This window comes from Galeopterus variegatus, unplaced genomic scaffold (genome assembly GCF_000696425.1).
Source record: "Galeopterus variegatus unplaced genomic scaffold, G_variegatus-3.0.2 Scaffold6040, whole genome shotgun sequence".
NCBI classification, from domain to species: Eukaryota; Metazoa; Chordata; class Mammalia; order Dermoptera; family Cynocephalidae; genus Galeopterus; species Galeopterus variegatus.
Window position 1 is genome coordinate 76,698 of NW_007732151.1, and position 15,896 is coordinate 92,593.

At 45.7% G+C, this 15,896-nt stretch overlaps 2 protein-coding genes across 2 annotated transcripts in view; one reads left to right on the forward strand and one right to left on the reverse strand.

Moving 5' to 3' along the window:
- MYL2 (myosin, light chain 2, regulatory, cardiac, slow) overlaps positions 1-3,174 on the forward strand; it is a gene marked incomplete at its 5' end in the record, with an annotated part of 5,477 nt that extends 2,303 nt beyond the window's left edge. Inside the window, 4 exon segments of the mRNA XM_008590365.1 lie at positions 440-628; positions 1,229-1,307; positions 1,398-1,446; positions 3,076-3,174. Coding sequence (XP_008588587.1) covers positions 440-628; positions 1,229-1,307; positions 1,398-1,446; positions 3,076-3,174 — 416 coding nt within the window.
- Positions 3,175-5,014: 1,840 nt separating this feature from the next.
- Positions 5,015-15,896, reverse strand: part of CCDC63 (coiled-coil domain containing 63) — a 39,946-nt gene continuing 29,064 nt past the window's right edge. The window contains exons 8-11 of the mRNA XM_008590366.1: positions 13,432-13,506; positions 9,588-9,780; positions 6,863-7,066; positions 5,015-5,160 (exon numbers count right to left, since the gene is read on the reverse strand). Coding sequence (XP_008588588.1) covers positions 5,015-5,160; positions 6,863-7,066; positions 9,588-9,780; positions 13,432-13,506 — 618 coding nt within the window. The remainder of the gene's footprint in view (positions 5,161-6,862; positions 7,067-9,587; positions 9,781-13,431; positions 13,507-15,896) is intronic.

The following is a 15,896-nucleotide window of genomic DNA, read 5'->3' on the forward strand; positions in this document are numbered from 1 at the left end:
GGTACAGGCGCGACACTGAGGGTTGCGATCCCGTTGCTGGTCCCCGGTACAGGCGCGACACTGAGGGTTGCAATCCCGTTACCGGTCAGTAAAAAAAAAAAAAAAAAAAAAGTATGTCAGAATCTCCAAGGCTGTGGGTTACAGCAAGTATAACTTGAAAAAGTTCCCCCAGGTGATGCTCATCTATCTGTCCCACCTCTAACTGAGAAGCCTAATTTATGACTATTTCTCGCTTGAGTAAAAAATTACAATATCTCTATAGAATGTTCCAGGTTCTGAAGACGCTATTTTATAAATAACTAACTCCTCCTCACATCGGATGTTTGGTTGTTTCCAGCTGTCTGGCTAATATAAAAATCAGTGTAGAGAACATCTTCTCACATGTATCTTTGCCCTGTCCACCCCTTCTCTGATTATTCCTAGACTAGATTCCTTGAAGTGGAATTACAGGGGCAAATGCCAGTGTCCTAATAGTTGTTTCTTTCCCAGCTTAAAGTCCCTGAGTGTGTGTTTCCTGTCCTAGGGCGGGTGAATGTGAAAAATGAAGAAATTGATGAAATGCTCAAGGAGGCTCCAGGTCCAATAAACTTTACTGTGTTCCTGACAATGTTTGGGGAGAAACTTAAGGGTAAGCTTGTGTATGTGTGTATGTGTGTCTTTGAGTGTGTGTGTGTATCTATGTGTCTTTACCTTCGGACATGAATTAAAGCACTAGGAGGACAGACAGGGATTGGCAGAAGATGGGTAGGTTTCAAGAAGGCAACGTATCATTGGAAAAAAGAATAAAAAACGGCAGCTAGCATTGCTCCAAGGCTTACCCTAAGCCAGGCCTCATGCTGAGAAATTGTATGCATTACCTCATTTAATAGCACCTAGGAGGTAGTTTCAATTCTTATCCCCAGTCTACAAATGTGGAACTGAGACTCAGAGACAGAAAGTCACTTGTCTGAGGCCGTACAGCTATCAAGTGCCAGAGTCAGGATTCAAATCTCGGTCTTTCTAAATCTAGATTGTATTTGGTCTTGGGTTTGCTCAGAAATAACTATGTTCTCAGCCCTCTGGTTCAAAATATCAAGGCTCAGTGCTCAGGCAAAGGCAGGGTGTTTCCTCCAAGCAAAGCAGCCTTGCTATGACCCCTTCATCTTTGGGGGGACTTGGGCCCTGCCTCCTGGGGTGCCACTGGTTCCCAGCCACCCACAGCATATGTAAGCCCTGTTTTCTGTTTCAGGGGCAGACCCTGAGGAGACCATTCTCAATGCGTTCAAAGTGTTTGACCCTGAAGGCAAAGGGGTGCTGAAAGCTGATTAGTGAGTGGGGTCTGTGGGAAGGAGGTGGGGGTTCCCTGTTCACGCCCCCCCCCACATCTGACACCAACACCTGCTTTTCTCTCTCTGCAGCGTTCGAGAGATGCTGACCACACAGGCAGAGAGGTTTTCCAAGGAGGAGGTAATGGGGTCCTTTGGGCATTCCCTGCACCCCAGCTCCTGGGCTCACCCTTCAGAGGGCTCCATCTTCCCCCCTTATCTAAACCACCCCTGACCCCACAGTGAGAGAGAACCAGCAATTGTTTACTGAGCCCTTGCCTCATTTCACTCTCTCAATCATCCTATGAAGTAAAAGCTAGTATATTGTCATTTTATAGATGGGGAAACAGAGGCCCAGGGAAGTAAAGTCACTTGCTGAAATGACAACATTAATGGCAAATGCCAGAGCCTGGATTCAAACCCAGGTCTGCATGGCTCCAGGTTCTGCCTTCCTCATGATGCATAGAGACCTGGTTAGAGAATCAATTTACTATGGCATGAAGGACCACCACATACAGTCGTATAAGTTGTGCACTGCACAACTCTCCGGGATGCCAGTCTCATAATAGTCATCATAGACTGTATGTTCGTTGCTATAGTTTTCCAGCAGATGGCAGTAAAGTATATTGTTATAATTTTTTAAAAATCAGTATATATGACCTATTTCTGGCAGGTGGCAGTAACATGTCTGGAAGAAAGAGCACTTTTGCTAATTTGCCAAAGGTTCTGTATGAGCAAGAAATGGTCCTGCCAGCATTATTAGTGAACATTATGAGTCTATTTTAAAAAGCCCCTTTTAGGCTCTCAGGATTGTTTCCATCAAGTTCCACATTTTACTAAAAATTTTATTTGGATTTCCCCCCAAAGTCAGGCAGTTAAAAGATCTGCCTTCACCTTCCACCAGCTCTGTGACTTTGGAAAATCTCCTTAATTTTGCTATGACTCAACTTCCTCAACTGTAAAATAGGGATAATAATAGAACCTATCTCATAATATGTTGTGAGGATTAAACGAGTTAATAATATATGTAAAATGCTACATGTAATAAGGGCAGTAAAAGTGCTAGTTATTAATAGCCAATATGTTTTTTTAAATAAATAGCAAATACATTTTAAATGTGAAAATCACATGTAAAAAAAAAAATCTAGATTTCTGACCTCCTTGCCCATACAGCCACATTCAGCTGGCCCTGAGCAGTTGCCACCTCAGTAAATAGGCCATATATCTCCATTTAGCCACAGTCCCCACCAAACCCACCTTTCTCCCTTAACTAACCCGCCTTGCCCCTTAAACTCGAGTTTACAATCCTTGCTTTACCCCTGTTGAAGCTGGGTTTCCAGGAACATCCCTGCAGGATGTTTATTTGGGAGAACACTTGGGGTCAGTACCTGGTGAAGGAGGGGCAGAGAAAGGAAGGGAAGGGCAGGAAAGCAGAAGTTGAGATGAGATTCAGGCCCAAAGATAGTCTTAGCCAATTCCCCAGGGAGCCCTGGAACTAGAATAGCCCTTCTAGGAGGTCCTGAGCTGGGCGAGATGGCTGGGCCCTTATACCCTGACAATGATCACCTGGCTGTGGGCTGACCCAGGAAGGACATAACCTTTGGAAGGGGGACTCTCTGCAGCAGCTGGGCAGCAGTTCCTTCTTTGGAGGAGGATCTGAGTGGCCCATCTCCACATCTACCACAGCTGCTTCTCTGCTCTGGCCCCACCCACAGCCCTCCCTCCCAGTTCCTCTCCTGTTGTCCTCAGCGTTCTTGCTTGTTAATTGCAGATTGACCAGATGTTCGCCGCCTTCCCCCCTGATGTGACTGGCAACCTGGACTACAAGAATCTGGTGCACATCATCACCCACGGAGAAGAGAAAGACTAAGAGAAGGGCTCATTGCTCAATGCTGGGCTCATCTTTGGAGTGGGGGTGTGGTTCCCTGCCTTCCCCTCCTTCTCTCCCCACTTAATGCCTCCATCCCTGCCCCTGGCCTGTTAATCATGTGGCTTCCTCATTTATCCACCTCCATTTTCTTTGCAGCCTAGGTGGCTTAGAGATACCTGTGGCCACACATCCTACAGGTGGAAATCTGTCTGGAGGCTGTGTTCAAATAAACAGGAGGTCGTGTATTTGGTCATGACATTCCTCTGACAGATAGAAGTGCCTTCAGTAAGGAAGGCCATTTACTAATTTTCACAAAGGCAGTGTAAGAGCTATCGATGGCCCTGCTGTCATTATTATTGAATCTTAGTGACTTTTTACTTAAGACAGACCTTTCAGCCACTCAGGACTGTATATATCAAGGGCCACATTTTACTGGAATGTTAACTGAATGACCACAGCCCTTACTTTTGAAGAGCTCAAGCATTTACAGAGCCTAGTTTCCATGGCATCCTCTTCTTTAGGATGTCATCAGAATGTTTCTCCCATAGAAATGCTAAGATGGCCCCATAATGATGAAGAGGAGGAGACCTTCCACACATGCTAAGAATATGGCTCATTTGGAAAAAATCACACTCAGTCATAAGAGACTCCTGAGCAACATGGCCTGCAAATGGTAGGGGTATTCCCCAAAGGAGACTGGAGAAAAGGGGGGGAGTGGATGTCAGGCACTCTAAGCTTTCAAGAGAATCCCAAGAACCCAAGTACCCAGGACACAGCAAAAGTGAATGATGCAATGGGAACTGAGAACTGAAATTGGATGTGGGAGTGGAGCTGGCTCCTGTAGAGGGAATGGCGGGGTCCAGGAGGCTGCAGGAGCCAGGACGGGGGCGAGTCCTCATGGCTCAAGAATAACAACAGTGCCACCCCCAGGAGGAGCTCGGGGTCAGGCCCATCCACACGACCACTGAAATCACTCCCTGGCTGCCGGGAACTGGAGCTCCTTTCAAAGCTGACAGCAAGCTGGGTGGGCAGGGACCCAATGACCTGTGGGCCATCCACACCCTGCAATGTGCCACACCCCTCACAGCCTCCCATTCACTCCAGAGACAGTCCAGGCCACGAAACTGATCCCCGGGGCTCCTGGACTGATGTGGTCAGGCAGCAGGGAGGCCTGACTCGGGTCACTCATTAAGTGCAGCATGTGCTTCAGGGCAAGATGCCCTGGACTCAGCTCTGCAGTGATGCACTCGCCTATGAGAGACACATGCGGACATACACACAAAAGTACAGAGACACACACAGGTATATATACATAGAGACACACAGACACACACACAGAGAAACAGACACACAGCCTCTGTGGCTCCTAGATCCTGCTCATAAATGTTTGCCACACCCCATGAGGTTTTGGGGTCTCAAGATCAATATTTTGGTTCCGCACAGACACACACACAGAGAAACAGACACACAGCCTCTGTGGCTCCTAGATCCTGCTCATAAGTGTTTGCCACACCCCATGAGGTTTTGGGGTCTCAAGATCAATATTTTGGTTCCAATGTGACCCCTACACATCACTCGTCCCTGCTTCATCCGGTGGACCTTGGTGAGGGATGACCTGTACTGGTCACCAGCTCAGAGGTCCTCAGGGGCCATGCTGACCTCACACAATTCTTGCCTCCTGTGCCAGCTTTTGAACCCGACCCTTCTTGCTCCTCTGCCCCATCTCAGGGGTGGCTCCCAGCACTTCAAGTGTCTTAGCAATGAGTGTGAAAAGGCACTGAGGTTACAGAACAAAACATTTATTCTTTTTAGTTATAGTACAAATGCCGCCCTGTCCACGTCAGACCACTAACTTCTTCTTGGACCTCAGATCATCCCCCTTTTCAGGTATACTGTCCGAGTGTGAACCCTTATTTCGAGTCTCCCTCAAAACATAATTGTCGAGCACCAGCTGCCGAAGGCTGCTATGGTCCAGCGGCTGTTCAACTGCACCAAAGATGAGATTTGTGTGAGAAGTTTGGAAATCAAACCCAGCACCAGGGGCTTCCTTCCCAGGCACAGTGTCTCTCTGCCCTGTTCATGACTATCCAAGGCAAGAATGCTCAAGCCTGGTTTCAGGTCCCTCTACAGTGCTCAGGAGTAGAGTATGAAAATTCTTAGGGCTCAGGAAGGGGAGAATAGGCAGAAATATAGTTCTCAGGGATGCCCAGACAATGACTGTTTTTTCACCCAGACAAGATGTGAAGGATATTTGGTTTAATATAAAGGAGACAGGGCCACCATGTTCAGTTGTTCAGGATGTGTACCGCACAAAAACTCCTGAAGGAGAGAGGTGAATGGGAGAGCTGAAACCCAGCCCCCACTTGATTGCCAAGCCATCTCTACCCAGAGAGGGCAGTTTTTCCTAATTAATCTACCCAGAAACGGCACCTCTTCCAATCCACACCTACAGGGCTAGTGCGCCAGGAGAACCCAATGTTTATCACATTCCTTTGAAGAGAAGTGAAGACATTGTCTGTAAGTTCCTGACTTAGTGAAGACAATGTTACCAGCAGATGTGCCCTCTCCTCCCGGCCCCCAGGAACTCGAAGGGCTAAAGTAGTTGTGCTAAGGTGGGTGACACCTGACCCAGCTTTCACTCCTGCTAAGTTTCAGTCACCCTGGCTACATCAAACAGGAGCTATGCGTGCGTGTACGTGTCTGTGTGTGTGTGTGTGTGTGTGTGTACTGCATGCATATGTATAGTATGTTTTTTAGAAAGATGGTATTATACGATACATACCATTGTGCATTTCTTTTAATCTTGACAATATCAAGGGCATCTTCCCATGTCAGCTCACAATGGCCCAGTGCATTCTTTCAGAGGCTACACAGTAATCCATTGCATGGATGGGTGGAATGTAACTTACTTAGCCAGTCTCTAATGGGTGGGCATTTCACTTGTTTATAGTCTGAGGCTGCAGTGAACTCCCCCCCTCCCACTTTCATCTTCCACCTTTGAATAAGTTTTTCATGAAGGTCAATTGCCACATGTGTTGCCAAACTGCTCTCCAAAAAGCAGGTGGGGCCAATTTGATTCCCACCTTCAGAGAGAAGGGCTGGCTCCCCCGGACAGAGGGACATGTGAGCTTCTGCCTTGGAAAGGAAGGAAGATCAATGGGCTGGTGCAGAAGGGCCACAGTTAAGCTTCTTGCTTCTGGCATGAGCCAAGTCAAGTCTTCTTCAACCAAAGGCTTGGGGGACACAGATGGTGAGGGGCCAAGGATGGGGGTCCCAGACACAGCAGGGGTCAGGGAAAGGGAGGCCACAGGTGGAGCAAGACCCAAGAGCACAGGGTGAGGGTGAGAGGATCTGGGACACTTGTGTACCCATAACTTGCCAATTTGTAAAATTTAGACATTTTGTGATTTAAAAACATTTCCAGGATAACTGAACTTTGGCATCTGTGGCTAGATCACCCTTGTGTCAGAAGCAGAAGAGTCCCCAAGCAAATAATGTCAAGCGGCCACAGCCAAGATGGTACCCAATGGAACTGACGGCCCGTGAGGGCTCATAAAGAGGGAAACTGAGGTACAATACTGCAGACCCTCTCGGGCACCTGGACACAGCAACCCCGACACTGAAGGCACAGGTTTCCTAGGAAACCCCCACCCAGTGACCTGTGCAGATGAGGAGAGAAAGAACTCACCATCATCCAACCTGTCGCTGAAGGGGTCGGATCCAAGCACCGGGGGGATCACCTTGATAGATTCTGTGGGCTTGAGAAGGGCAGAGCCACCCCAGAAAGGGTTGATGAAGGGTGGCGGGACCTCGGCCTCCACCTTTTCTGCATCCAGGATCCGCCTGTAGGACTCTAACAGCAGCATGTCATTGGTCTTCTTTTCAATGATAGCTGAAAAATTAAAAGCAGGACTGAGATGGCTGCCAAGAGACCTGCTTCCTGGGGGTGCCTGGGTGGTGCCCCATGCTGGAGAGGAAGGGAAGGACCAGGAGGTAGGGGGGTGCGGGTCATGAGCTCCTACAAGGACAAGGGCCTCAGCTTGTGTTACACCATGCATCCTCCATGGGACAACATCACTTAGAGGACAAAATTTGGTTTTTGAGAGGCAAAAAATCTGACTCAATGCATAAAGCACAGATACACATTCAGGACATAAACAACATGCACTATATATCTATATTGTTAAAGTGTCATGAAGAGGGGAAATTAGGAAAAGAATGTCTGGAAAGGCTCCCTAGAGGGGTGATGATGGAAACAAGGTTGTGAAACACTGGTTTACACTAAAAATTAGGAGTGGTAGGCAGCCCCACCTTAAACGACTGGCTTTTCCCCAGTGCTCTTTCTGTTTCAGGCCTCCAGGCCTCTGCTCATGCTGTTCCTTCTACCCAAAATGCCTTTCCCTACATTCTTACCTGAATAACCCCACCAGTGTGCTACTAGGGTCAGGCCTCAACACCTGCAGGAATGCTTTCCTGACCTGCCTAGTTTGAGGGAGTTGCCCTTCTCACTGTGTTTCTGTGGCCCCATTCAGTCGACAGAATCATTCATTCATTCATTCATTCATTTCATAAATGATTACTGAGTGCCTACCATGCCATGCATCATGCAAGATACTAAGGTTGCAATGGAGGAAAAACAAAACAGTGACAACAGTAACAACAAAGATAGTCCTAAGGGAGCTTCAGCGTGTGTGAAGGCATAGAGAAGAAGGCAAGTGAAACAAGTGGGCAGATACTACAGGCACCCTCACTAGCCAGATGTTCATTATCTGAACTCGATAACTACTAGATTTGGATTTTATTTTAAAAAATAAGCCTCACATTATCCAAACTGTTGCTATTCTATCTGAAAATCAGGGACCAAAAGTATTTGCATATGAAATTTGCTGTTGGATCTCAAGAACCACATCGATTCAGGTAGAAAGCTACCTGTGCATAGAAACAAATTGGGTAGATATTATGTAACAGGACTACCATGAGAAGGAACAATAGTGGTGGGCAGGCCAGGGGCAGCTTCAGATGGGGCAGTGGAGGGAGGCCTCACTGGGGAGAGGACATTCAGACTGAGATCAGAGAATGAGGAGTAACAACTGGGCATGAAAGATGTCTTCCAGGAATAGCCTGTGCAAAGACCCTGAGGTTGAATGAGATGTAGCAGGGAGAGGGGCTGGAAGAATAGATAGGGGAACAGCATGGCTGGAAATGGTGAGCAAGACAGGGAGCAGGACAAGAGGAGATGAGAGACGTAAGCAGGGGCCAGGCCCTAGAGAACCTGATAGACTATGTGCAGAAAAGAGTTCACAGAGCAGGCCTGAGGCTCTTTCCTTGGAAAGGCCTGCTTCCCAGACTGGCCCTTGGCTGGTATCTGGGAACCTGGATTTCAGGTGGGTTTCCACTACCATTAATGGATAAGAGCGGCTCACCATGCCTAAACAGTTCATACAATGTTGTTTATCATGTGGTTTATGCTAAACACCCTATCCCCCTTTCTCCTTTGCAGATTTTACTTTTTATTCTATTGCTATCGTAAGTCATAGCCATAAGTATGACTGTAGGCTGAGTCCTGCAAGTCCCCCTAACAAATCACTGAACGTGGTAGGAGGGGTTGGAGGTGTTTTGGAAACCTCATGAAGAATCTGTATGAAGAATCTTAGGCTTAATTCTAAGAGCAGTGGAAGCCATTTATTCCAAATTGTCATGATCTGTGTAGGTATATCCCTCTCTTTCTACTCTGTGCCTAGAAAAGTGTGTGGTAGTTAACAGGCCCTCGCTACATGCCAGGCACTGCTCTGAGCACTTTGTTTCTTCCTTTCTAATTTGTGTGCCTTTTATTTCTTTTTCTTGCCTTATTGCATTGGCTAGGACCAGCAGTACAACACAGAATAAGCATGGTTAGGGTAGACATCCCTGACTTGTTCTCGGTCTTAGGAGAAAAACATTCAGCTTCCTACTTTTAAGTATGAGGTTACCTGAGGTTTTTGTTTGTTTGTTTCCATACATGTCCTTTATCAAGTTAAGAAAGTTTCCTTCTAGTTCTAGTTTTTTGAGAGTTTTTATCATGAATGGATGTTGAATTCTAGCAAATGCTTTTCCTGCATCTATTGAGGTGATCATACAGTTTTTTCTCTAAAAACTAATAATTTATTTAATCCTCCCAACAACTTTATGAGTTAGATCATGGACTTTCCTCCATTTTTTTAGATGAAAAAACTGAAGCACAGAGAAGTTGAGAAACTTGCCCAAGGTTCCACAGCTAGTGAGGGTAAAACCAGGATTTGAACCCAGGCAGGCTGGCTTTAGTGCCCACAGGCTTCACCCCAGGCTCACTACCTCCAAAGAACACGTCGTCATGCCTGGTCACAGAAAGCTCTGGAAATGGCTCCAAGAGCCCTATGAGCCCCAGCTTGACTCACCAAAATACTGTGGAAGGTTCATATCGGTGATTTTCCCCGTCTCCCCTAACTGCACCAGGATCTTGGTGGCATCACAGTTTATCTTCTTAAATAGGTTCTCCACTGAGTTCTTGAGATGCTCCAAGGTCTTGCTGATCTCCTTGTACTTGTTCTCATACATATTTGCCTCCTCTGTGGTCTTCCTTAGTTTCTCCTGATAGCAAACCCCAATTCCCACCACAGGTAAGCCCACTCATGAGGACTCTCAGTGGGAAGGGGGTTTGGAACCCTCTAGGGTTATTTGCCTCCTCTGTGGTCTTCCTTAGTTTCTCCTGATAGCAAACCCCAATTCCCACCACATGTAAGCCCACTCATGAGGACTCTCAGTGGGAAGGGGGTTTGGAACCCTCTAGGGCCAGGGTCTCCAAACTGCAGGTTTTCAAACCTCTGAGGGGGTGTGAGCAGATAACATGGGCTTCCATCAGCATTTTTTAAAAATGAAATAAAATAGAACATAAAAGAAAGGAAGAGAAAATACTAGTGTGCATTAAGGGTCATAAGGGTAAATATTGTAATGTAAGTTATGTTTTACTTATGTGCGTCTAATGTGTACCGGATTACAATATTTCTAAAAAGCTGTTGACACTTTTTAAAAAAATTGTGGCCCACAGGAAAAAATACATTACAGCCCAATACATACATGTGTGTATATTTATATATATTATCTAATCATATGAAATTAAAGTTTCATGAATCAATAGTCTTATTATGTATTCTAATATTTTCTGTTCTGTCTCACTGTCTTTAAATGCTAGTTGTAATTCAATAAACTGATTTCACCATTCACAGTTTAAAACATAATGCTCTAGCTCAGTGATTCTTGAAGTGTGGTCCAAGGACAGGCAGCATCAGCTTCACCTGGGAACTTGTTAGAAATGCAGATTCTTGGGCCCCACTCCAGACCTACTGGGTCAGAAGCTCTGGGGCTGGGCCCAGTGATCTGGGTTTTAACACGTCTCCTGGGGAGTCTGATGCACGGTAAAGTTTGAGAACCTCTGCGAGCCCATTAGATCTCAGCCTTGGCTTCACATGGGAAGCTTTAACATATTTGCTGCCTGCACCCCAGCCTCAGAGATTCAGACTTCATTGGCTTGAGATGAAGCCTGGGCATCAGGTAATTTTAAAGCCTCCCAGGCAATCCTGACCTGCAGCTGGGGCTGATAATTACTGTTCTAGGGTACTATCTTCAGCTGGTTACCCAGTCTCCCTCTGAGTTCTCAGCTTGCAAAGGTGACCTGGGCCCTCTAAGAACCAGCCCCATTCCCAAGGGCAGGCTAAGGTCTCTACATGCACCACCCTAAATAACAAACCCAAGGGGTCAGCCCTGTCCACCCCATTTTGTAGGTGAAAAAACTGAAGATCCAAGACACACAGCCAAGAGAGAGAAACCAGGACTTGTACTCAGTCTCTCAACCACCACATCAGGTGGCTTCTGCCCATCTACTGGGATATTCAGTTCCTGAGGCTGTGAATTCTTTGTGTCACAGCACGAACTGCCCTCATTCTAAAGGTACATTAAAAGATTGCATGGCTTTTTTAAAAAGTCACATGATTAATAAAAAATTGTCAAGAGTTAACCTGATGTGATGGTGATAATGTGTCCAGCTCCTAAAATATTCCAGATATTTTACACACATCATCTCAACTCAGCCGCACAATGGGCCTAGTTTTCAGATGAGGAATATTGAGGTCAGAGAGGAAAAGTGAACTTGTCTTGAGCTTCCCTGTAGTAAGCTTGTCTAAACACTGCCTTGGGCCCAACTCTTTACTTGGGCGACTATTCAGTAACAAGGTGATGGTGATTTGAGTTTTTCTGACTTACATGCTAAACAACAATAATAATAGCTATCAGTTACAGCTTTCTGCACTGTAGGGTGTTACATGTGTATGCACCTGATTTTATTCAAACTTCACAACCCTAACAAGTAGGTACAATTATCATCCCCATTTTACAGATGAGGGAACTGAGGCTCAGAGAGGTTAAGTCATGATCTCAAAGTCACATAGCTAGGAAGTGATTTTTCTGAGACTTGTACAGGGCCTGGTTGCTTACCTTCTATGCAAAACCCTTCCATTGTGGGGGTGGTTCCACCACTTCCCCAGAGGGAGAAGGAGATGGTGAAATGGAAGTCATGTGAAATGGTTCTAAAACCAGAGCAGATGGAAGTGATCTTTAGCAGGGAGTCAGAAACATCTGTGAGCTCATGCTATTAAGACAAATTCTCCTCCTTAGAGTATTTGCATTTGAAAAAAAGCCCCCCAAAGTCATGCTAAGGCCAAAGGAGCAAAGAGCTAATGGGAGGAACTTTAGGCAGAGGTGGGGGAGATGTTTGGAGTTGCCTGGTCAGCCTCTCCAAGCTGCCTTCAAAACCCCAAGATGAACAGCAGTACCAGTCTCAACCGCAAGGCAAAGTCTTGGTTCTGGTAAGCCCCGAGTGGAGGACGTGGGACACCAGACACGTGCCCAGCTTGGGGAGGGTCTACTTGGACCCGGACCCTGACTGAAAGTCTGTAACTCCTTATCCACAGACTCCTGGGAGATGTCTCTCTGAGCCAGAGCACCTCAACAGGCAGCATGTGCTTTGCTGCCCCCCAGTGGCCCATCAGAGAATGGCACTGCCATTCCTGTGAACCAGGTGCATGCCAAGGACAGAAATAAGCCACAGAAAAGGGAAGGAAAATGAACCAGGAGCTCAGTTCCTGGGCCAAGAGCTATTGGATTAGAACAGGGGCTTTGCAGTCAAACTCTTTGTCAAACATCTGTTATCCATTCTCCTCTTATACCTAAATAACAAAACCCTGATTGTATTTCAGGTGATAATGTGCCCAGGTAAAAGCTATATTTCCAAACCACTTGTGCAATAGGGATGGGCCAATGAGATATAAATTCAGAAGGCATTGGCTGAGATTTCTGAGAAGGAACTTTTAAGTTGGCTGACTCAGCTAGCAAGACCTTTTTCTGCCTCCCTTACTTTCTTCCTGCCTGGAATGTAAATGTGATGACTGGACCTGTGGCAGCTATGATGTAACCATGAGGCACCCTTGGCATGTAAACCCCCCCACTAATGATGGCAAAACAGAAAGATAGAAGGAGCCTGGGTCATTGATGACATCATGAAGGCACAATACCAGCTCTGAAGTACCTACATCCATAATTATTTCTTAACAAAATAAACTTATATCTTGCTTAGGTAAGTCACTGCTATTTTGGGTCCCTGTTATTAACAGCTGAATACGATTCAAAGCTCATACACTCTTCCGGTTCCTTGATGCCGGTCAAGTGACTTTACCTCTGTGAACCCCAGTTTCCTCATCTGTAGAACAGAGTTCAACAGTACATATCTCGTAGGGCTGGTATGAGGGTTCAGTGACAGAGTGCAAGCTAAGCACTTAGCCCAGTGCCTAGTATGTGTAATTGCTCAAGAAATGTTTGCACTTGCTATTATTGATCGAGAACAGGGCACAGCAGGATGAAGGAGAGAGAGACGAAAAGATGGAAGCAGAGAACTGCCTAAAAGAAGCCCATCTGGGAGGAAGTTACAGGCCCAAGGGCCTGGGCTAGACTCCCTGAAAGCGGAGGTCTTTAGAGCGGATGAAGAGGCCCCCCAGGGACAAAAATCAGCAATACCTGTAGCAGAGGTTGCCTCTGACAAAGATTGCCTGTGCCATGTCTGGATATGACCCAGGCCAGTCTTAAGTCATGGGGAAGACGTCTTACTGCTCCTGAGAATCAACTGACAGGCCTCCTAAGTGACAGACAGACAATGGAAATTCCTGAGTCCCTCTCTCTCTGCCCTGGTCTTACCTCCAACTGTTTCAGAACAGAGCGGCTGTCATCATGGGATGATTTCTCCTGGGATCGCAAGAAGATGATCTCATCCTGCTCGGGAGAGAACCAGACCATGAGGAAAGTGGGTGCTGCCCTCCCCCGCCACACCTAAAAACAAGCCTGTGCCTCCAGGAGTTGCTGAGGATTTAAACAATCTGTTTCAAGTAGCCCAGAACCCCAGGCCTGTCTTATGCCCTTGAAGGTTCTTTCTGATGCTTTTTAGTTAAAAAGAGGGTGAGGGCATGAGAGGGTAGGCAGTTCATCCTTTGTGGAGAATTTTCTCAAACAGCACCGTCAATGGAATGTCCTTCAATGGTGGCCATGTTCTGTCTGTAATACTGTTGTCACTAGCCACACATGGATATCGAGCACTTGAAATGTGGCTAGTGCCACCAAGGAACTAATTTCTAAATTTTATTTAATTTTGACTAATTTAAACAAATAGCCACACATGGCTAGTGGCTACTGTATGAGGATACTTCCAAAAGTTCATGGAAAGATTTATATTAGCTTTGGGTTCTATTTTTCCAGGAACTTTTTGAAGTACCCTCATATTTGACAGCGTAGTTCTGAATCAGTTGTCTCAAACTTTAGCAAGAATCAGAACCACCTGGAGGCTTGTGAAAACACAGGTCGCCAGGCCCCCTCCCCAACTGTCTGATACAGTCCAGAGTGGGGCCTGAGAATGTGTATTTCTAACAAGATCTCAGGTGATCCTGATGCTGGTGATCTGGAGACTACCTTTGAGAAACACTGCACTAGAACAGTATGTCCTAACGTATGCTCCTGTCCTTTGATGGAGCAATTCCATTCCTAAAAATCTGTCCCATAAAAATTATAGAACAAGCAGGCAGAGGTGGACCCTGAAGACCATCTTGTGTTCTTGTTTATAACGGACCCCAGTTAGGGATGGGGTCTAAATGTCTCTAATGACAGGGGATCCATTAAATCAATTATGGTACATTATACAATGGAGGGAAAGGGTTTCAAATAACAATATGGCTAAAATGCAGATGCCTGGCCCATCTGCAGAGAATCTAGGTCTGTAGGTATAAGACAGGGCCTGGGGAATCTGCATTTTTAAGAAGCATCTTGTGATTCTACTGCAGAGCATCTGAGGTCCCCAGAAGCCATGAAAAAGCACATAGAAGATGTTGGGAGGTATCTAGGGCAAGTTATTGGGGAAAAAAAAAGTTTACAAAAAGCATGAACTGTCCAGTGTGATCCTACTACTGTAAATGGGCGTCTTGGTCTGTGGAGGTGTGTGTGTGTCCATGCCTCTGTCTGTGTGTGTGTGCATGTGTGTGCACATGCAGAACCACACACTAGCTTCATAAAGCAATGTCACCAAAATGTTTTTACTTTTTTTTTTTTGACAGCTGGCCAGTATGGGGATTTGGACCCTTGACCGTGGTGGTATAACACCCTGCTCTAACCAAGTGAGCTAAATGGCCAGCACCAAAATGTTAACTATTTCCAAGTGGGGATATATTGGTGACTTTTACTTTTTCTTTATACTTTTTGGAATTGCCTACATTTTCCCACAGGCATATATATTATCTTTCTAAAAAGACAAAAAAAGATTACTTTGAAAAAAATATTAAAGGAAGTAAGCCTTCCAATCTTTATAGGGGGCAAAAAAAGCAAGAAGGAAATCTACCAAAAAGATTAATCAATGCTATGTCTCAGTAATGGGATTCTTCCTGATTGGGGGTTTATATTTATTTTTTAGTATTTTCCAAATTGTGTAAATAACCTGAGTCAGATAGTGTTGCTCCTCTGCTCAGAACTCTCCCACGGAGAAATCATCAAAACCCTTCTGGAAATATGCACTCTCCAACTCCCACAACATCACTTACCACTCAGACTTCATCTCCTCCCCTCCCCATCTCTCTCTCCACCCCAAGCACCCTGCTCCTGCCTCAGGACCTTTGCACTTGCCGTTTCCTCTGCCTGGAACATTCTTCTTTCAGAGATCCAGGCAGCTTACTCCCTCAGCTACAAGTTTGCTCAAATCTTAACTTCTCAACTGCTCATGCCCTCACCTGGCTCCAAAGCCCCTCTTACCCTTCTCTACTTCATCCTTTTATCCACCACTCTCATTTTCTAATATATGCTACAATTTATATAATTATTAGGCTTGTTTATTTTCTGTTTCTCCCTGCCGGCACAAAAGCTCCATGAGGACAGAGCTTTTTGTCATTTTGTTCACTGCCACCTTAACAGTGTCTAGAACAGTGCCTGGCACATAACAGGTGCTCAATAAATACTTGCTGGATGAATAAATAACCAGAAGAACATTTTAAAAATCAAAATATGCACCTTTATAAACACTATATAATAATCACTATGTTAAGTTTTAAAAGCTCCAGCACCAAAAAGAAGAAGAAAAAGCTGGAAGGGAATATTTCAAAATGTCACCAGTGATCGTCTCTAGGCAA